The 6,470-nt window shown below is 45.0% G+C and overlaps 1 protein-coding gene across 3 annotated transcripts; it reads left to right on the top strand.

Moving 5' to 3' along the window:
• Positions 1-288: 288 nt before the first annotated feature.
• On the top strand, positions 289-5,015 carry rnf41 (ring finger protein 41). 3 transcript variants are annotated; one of them, XM_080533997.1, is made up of 7 exons: positions 289-358; positions 1,511-1,581; positions 1,688-1,802; positions 2,185-2,456; positions 2,764-2,899; positions 3,006-3,109; positions 3,261-5,015. In XM_080533997.1, exons 3-7 carry the CDS (start codon positions 1,713-1,715, stop codon positions 3,613-3,615), a joined length of 957 nt encoding a protein of 318 aa, XP_080390123.1. In that variant the 5' UTR covers positions 289-358; positions 1,511-1,581; positions 1,688-1,712; the 3' UTR covers positions 3,616-5,015. The 3 variants fall into 3 exon arrangements, with proteins under 3 accessions (XP_080390123.1, XP_080390124.1, XP_080390125.1); XM_080533998.1 differs by having other exon boundaries at positions 294-358; positions 1,511-1,572; XM_080533999.1 differs by having other exon boundaries at positions 298-358; positions 1,540-1,572.
• Positions 5,016-6,470: the final 1,455 nt, after the last annotated feature.

Here is a 6,470-nt window from a genome sequence, read left to right as displayed (position 1 = left end):
AATGATGTGCACCGAGTCCACATGAAGTCCTAGAGGGGCTCTGAGCTTGATGACATGATATGACACACACACACAGGTCTAGACCACGCCCCCAGGTCTAGACCACGCCCCACCCTGAGTGCGTTCGTAAATTCGCTCTGGAACTCTGATCAGCACTCATAGAATGCCTGTTGTCCAATCAAATTACTCGGTCGCTCTATGACGTTGTACTCAGTGTGCGCTCCGTGGCTATCAGAGCAAATTTACGAACGCATCCCCCGGTTGCGTAGCGCCAAGGCGGAGGATGTAGCCTGCTAGCCTGGAGCCAGAGAACTGTGGAAGTGGCTAGCAGAGCGACGCGACAGAATTCACGAATCACGTAAGTGTGTATCGCACCCTTGCATGCCAATTATGACTTATTCGTTTATTTAATGTATGAGATTGTGTTTTGTTTAGATAATAGCTAAGTTGGCTAACTAGCTAAGCACCATAGCAGGAATGTAGCTGGTACCAGTTGTCTGTCTTCAGCTATGCTAGCCGACGGTAGCTCATAATGTGGCAGCTGGCAAATTGTAGGACGACTATCTGATCATGGTCAGGAAGACAAGCGGCAGGTCAACCTGTTGGTCAGTCAGCTAACGTAGTTAACGGTGGTTAATTGGGCCATTGAATGAGCTAGCTAGTGATGTGGGGGTGAAAACATGGGTTGGGAGCCCGAGGGGCTTGCTTTTCAACCATCGCCTCCAACCAGCCGGTGTCTGCAACAATACACCTTATTTAACCAGTGGCTACAAAGTCAGCCTCTGTCAGTATTCCACAGTTCATCCCTGGCAGGAATAATGAGTCTACATGACAGACGAGGCGCCCCCCCCCCACACACACACACCCCACCTCCTCCACAATGAGATTTAAGGAAATGCTCTCCCCCCCTTTCCTCTCCGTCTGTTGTGCTGCCAGCCTGCCACACTGAAATTAGGTCACCACCAGTCAAGTGGGACAACAAGTCCTCTAAAATATGTAAGGCTAGACGGCTAATATACACCACCAAGAGCCAAAGCTGTGTAGTGTGCAGTTTGTTTTGTTTGATCTCGTGTAGACCAGACAAGGTTGGAGACTCGTTTTCCTAGTCTGTTCAAGAATTCAATAACAGATTGAACGCCTATGCCCATCCACTGCTCAGTAGTCACTGACACTGTTTCAGATCAAGCCACTTTGATTCATCTTCAGGCTCCAACGTACAATCTTTCATGAGCCAGAGACCATTAGGCATTTGTCCGATTCTACAAGTAGACCACATGGCCGTACATCTTGATTTAGATGTAGTTACTGAACCACTCATTCGTTTTACCGTCAAGTGATTCAGATGACTGGCCTAATTACAGAGCAATCAAGTTTCTTACAATCATGAAATTGTCTGGCGGGCTGTGTCCCTCTCCTTGAGACTGGAGAGTGATTTATTTGGATTTCCTTGGATTCTTGTGCATTATGTTTGTTGTTTTGATGGTATGCTATTCTGTCTCTCCCCGAACAGTTTCTCACCCACTCCATGTGACTTCCCAGGGACACTGCTGAATGGGGAGATGAGGGCCATTTGTGAGTGAGGTAATTTGATCCCATCCATAGCATAAGGATCAAATTAAATCCATTTGATCATTTCCATTGTGTGACAGCGGGTTTAACTCACCGAGCCACATGGTGTGTTCTGCAGGATCAGTGGGTCTCAGTAATGTGCCATGGGGTACGACGTCACCAGGTTCCAAGGGGAGGTGGATGAAGACTTGCTATGTCCGATCTGCAGTGGAGTGCTGGAGGAGCCTGTGCAGGTTAGCCCCTCCTATCCCTCTTACGCAGACCTGAAGAAGGGCCTTCTTGATAAAGACCTCAAATGATTCAGTCGTTCTTATTTTCCTTTCAAATGGTAAATGGACTGCACTTACAAAGCGGCTTATTCCAAAGCTATGTACAATGGCTTCTCATTCACCCATCCACACACACATTCGCACACCAATGGCGGCAAGCTACAAGGTGCCGGCCCGCTCATTGGGAGCAATTTGGGGTTCAGTGTCTTGCCCAAGGACGCCTCGACACTTGGACAGGAGGAGCCGGCTACCTCCTGAGCCACAGCCGACCCAAATACTCACACCCCTCTCTTCTCCTTCTCCTCTCTCGTCTCCCATGTCCTTTTCTCATGTTCCTCACACGTAGGCCCCGCACTGTGAGCATGCCTTCTGCAACGCCTGCATCACCACCTGGTTCGCGCAGCAGCAGATCTGCCCAGTGGACCGCACCGTGGTGACGCTGGCCCACCTCCGGCCCGTGCCCCGCATCATGCGCAACATGCTCTCCAAGCTCCAGCTCGCCTGCGACAACGCGGGCTTCGGCTGCACCGCCACGCTGCGGCTCGACCAGCTCCAGTCTCACCTGAAGGACTGTGAGCACAACCCCAAGAGGCCCGTCAACTGTGAGGAGGGCTGCGGGTGAGGGACCCCTACCACACACTGCACAACAGACTGACCCCTACCACACATTGCACAACAGACTGACCCCTACCACACACTGCACAACAGACTGACCCCTACCACACACTGCACAACAGGCTGCTCTGAGTAAAAAATAAAATAAAAATCCTCTGAATAAAAGAAATATGGCAGTGAATTTTTTGTTGCTGAACGCCATCGCACAATCAAAGAAATGTCTGAATAGTTTCTAGTCGAGTGGTTTAATGATTCGTTGGCTTCAAGTTGTATGATGTGTCACCAACGCAAAAGGTATCATTCTCTACAGGCTAGAGATGCCGAAAGACGAGATGTCCAACCACAACTGTATCAAGCATCTGCGTGGCGTCGTGCAAAAGCAGCAGACCAAGATCTCTGACCTGGAGAAGACTGCAGCTGAGCACAAGCACCAGCTGGGGGAGCAGGTAAGCATTATGTCACAGAGGTGCTTCTGTGAAAACTATGCAGACAAATGAAACCCAGGGGTGCAATGTTCACTGGTCTGATGTTTTGTGTGTTTTGCTCTGTTAGAAGCGGGACATCCAGCTGCTGAAAGCTTACATGAGAGCAATACGCAGTGCCAACCCCAACATGCAGAACCTGGAGGAGAGCATCGAGTACAACGAGATTCTCGAGTGAGTATCCTTCCTCTCTCCAGGACTTAATTACAGCCAAGCCAAGAAATGAATGCCTATGTATCAGATATTATTAGTATTTTTGATAAATGTGCTTTTAATGTGACAAACCATATCCCTTATCTCACTTGCCTTCTCTCCTTCCCAACAGGTGGGTGAACTCCCTCCAGCCTGCCAGAGTGACTCGCTGGGGCGGGATGATCTCCACTCCGGACGCGGTGCTCCAGGCAGTCATCAAGCGCTCCCTCATAGACAGCGGCTGTCCTCTGTCCATCGTCAACGACCTGATTGAGAATGCCCACGAGCGCAACTGGCCGCAGGGCCTGGCCACACTCGAGACGCGGCAGATGAACCGGCGCTACTATGAGAACTACGTGGCCAAGCGTATCCCTGGGAAGCAGGCAGTGGTGGTGTTGGCCTGTGAGAACCAACACATGGGAGAAGACATGATCCTGGAGCCGGGCCTGGTCATGATCTTCGCCCATGGCGTAGAGGAGATCTTATAACCATGCAGCTAGAAGGGGGATCTAGCACCGCAAAGAGGAGTGTGGACGTTTTGGTCAAGGATTACTGAGAATTGTCCATCTTCTCTAAAATGTAAAAGCTCCATTCTATATATGATGAGATGATGATTATGGGTCTATTTTACACATTTTGTACACACAATTGTGAAATTAAATGAAGGATTTGTGAAGGATTTGAATAACCCCAGAGAATGAGCAGGAGAGGAAGATGACTTGCGAACTTGATATCTTTGCCTTAAAAAGGACATTTCCAAAAATGCTCCTGGAAAAAAGAGAACCTCACCTGACTAATAATGTCTAAGAATATTCTAAGATTAATTGTTTACAAGTCATGTAATTTGCTATAAGCAAGGTCGTCTCAGTGTCCTGAGGTTAAAATGAAATGATCTCTAGATTCCCCTATCCAACACCCTCAGTTGTGTAAATGATAAAAACAGATATGTGTAAATACAAATATTATATTGAAATATAAACATATTATCTTGCTATTCTCATTATATTATAATTAGACTGTGATATTTGTCAGTTGGCATCCAAGCTGGAAAGCTGATTCAGGAGGTAAGTTGTTTTTTTGCTTGCTTCAGCAGCTTGTTTATTCAGCTTGAATATTTCATGATGAGACATTGTGCCTCATTTAGATTGTCCAAACTTGTGCCATGCATTTTATTTATTGTTTATTTTTTAAGACCATGCTTGAAGATTGTTTTCATGTAGTGTACATACATTTGCCATTTTAGTGAAATTTAAGCTCATTGAAATAAATAGTTTGTTTCTGTATTTTGTAAGCAATTTATTTTTCTTTGCCTCAGTTGTGTATATAGTGAACATGAAGTTGGGTCCAAATGAAGTGTAAGAATTGAAGTTAAACATTTGGGATGTAACAATGTGTGCTCCATTTTAGTTCACAGATGCATTTGCTTGTTTTTGTCAATGTTTGGTGCACAGAGATCCTTATCACGTTGTTAATAATGTTTTGTGACATTGGATATTGACATTTCTTTACCAAAATCTTTTATCTGAAAGCTTTTAAAGATTGTGAGTAACAAAAGTTAAGGGACTTGCTGGGCTCTAAAGAACATATGGGGAGATTCCAACAAGTTCCTCTTACAGCCTCCCTAACATGCAGACAAACATTTGAAAATAGACAACTTAAATGTATTTTTTGCAACAGTTACCATAAAGACACTGAGGATGAAATAAGTGGAACACCATTATACCTCAGTGCACAATTTAACCGAAGTGTGAGAATTGTGAACTTTTCTAGTCAGACATACTGTGTAAACTCGGAAGTCCAGCCCCTGAGGATCACAATGTTATGGCAGGGGGGCAGTACATGATTCAGAATGAATCTTTTATGTATGCTGCCTTTTTTCTGTCTTATGTGCTGTATTTCTTTCTGTAGTTTTGTTTCTTTACTGTGTATTTTTGCCTTTTGTTCTGGGGTACAGACAAGGAATAAATAAAATCTTGAAACTTGATAAGATATGAGTGTCTCTGACTGTGGGATGAAAAGATAATGGTGCTTTTCCACTACAGGGCTAGCCCGGGTCGACTTTGTATCCGAGCCGTGCCGTACTTTCAGAAACGCTTCTCCGTTATACGGAGCGACCCGGGACAAGGAGGAGTTACGTGTCATAAGATTCCCCCCCCCGCTATACAGATCAGCGGGGGGGAAATGCGTGTCCGTTGAGCACTGTGCTTTTTTTGTTGGTGAACTACCGTAATAAGCCTAAAAAAGTTCAACTGTTCAAAAAGTGCAACTTCTCTGCTTTCAGAAACTGTTTGAATTTTTTTGATTGGGCATATAGTTCATGAATTACGGTAGTTTGAATGAACGTTGTGGAATCCGCTGTAGACAGCTCCGGTTTCGGAGCAAGACTATCGGCATTAGTCAAATACATGCTCACATCAAGTCATCCGCTCACTGCTCTCCATCAAAAATGGCACATCCATCAATAATATTACACAATAACAACTGCTCTGATTAGATTGCTTGGATTGTTTAATACATCAACGGGGGGAAAAGCGAGATGAACTCGCGAGTGTCATGCTTCCTCCATTGAACGGAAAGTCCTATCTATTCCATTCAAAGTGTTTTAGCCTTCCCCCTTTCCACTGGTAATAAGGAATTGGCAAGAATAGATCGATATAAATAGATCAACATAATGCAGCACTATCATGCACAGATCAGCCTTAAAACATGTAACGTTAGATATATAACGGTGCTACGTATTTCTACGGAAAGGCTGACTGACTCGGGGCTCATTAAATCTCCGCGTTCGTTATAGATACGCTTGCAGCAGCGGGTGAACTCCCGGTTAATTGAGTTTACGGTTAAAAGCATAACTTCTCGGGGTGTCAGCGCGGTGGTTCAGGGCTCAAAATGACCGTATACCGATGGTGAAGTTAGCAAAGTAGTATTGTGTTTGTACCACCTTCATAGCCGGTGTTATTCACGGACAAACACGGTGCCCGGAGGCACCCTTTGCGGGTTAATAACTGTGGTTTACCGTGGGTTAGGATAACAATTCAAACGTGTCCAGATAGGGGAGAGGACAGGGAATCTGAAACCATTCTATCACGGTCAACACCGACATTATTTATATATACAGCATATGGATGTTACCTGCCTGTTAACTGCCGCTTTCAGTTCTACAGGACATCGCCATAATAGCGATTTTTTGTTATGCTTGTTGTAAATAAAAGTTCTATGATGCATTGAAATGACATTAAACTAAGATAATACGATGGTTATCATATTTTTTCTAATCTTTATTAATACGTTATTACAGAAACAGTAAGTGACATTTTCCTAGAGCGAAATCTGTTGTGGTATT

This window comes from Nansenia antarctica (genome assembly GCF_963989245.1).
Source record: "Nansenia antarctica genome assembly, chromosome: 6".
NCBI lineage: Eukaryota > Metazoa > Chordata > Actinopteri > Argentiniformes > Microstomatidae > Nansenia > Nansenia antarctica.
The sequence above is the reverse complement of the archived record's forward strand: the minus strand, read 5'-3'. Positions and strand labels throughout refer to the sequence as shown.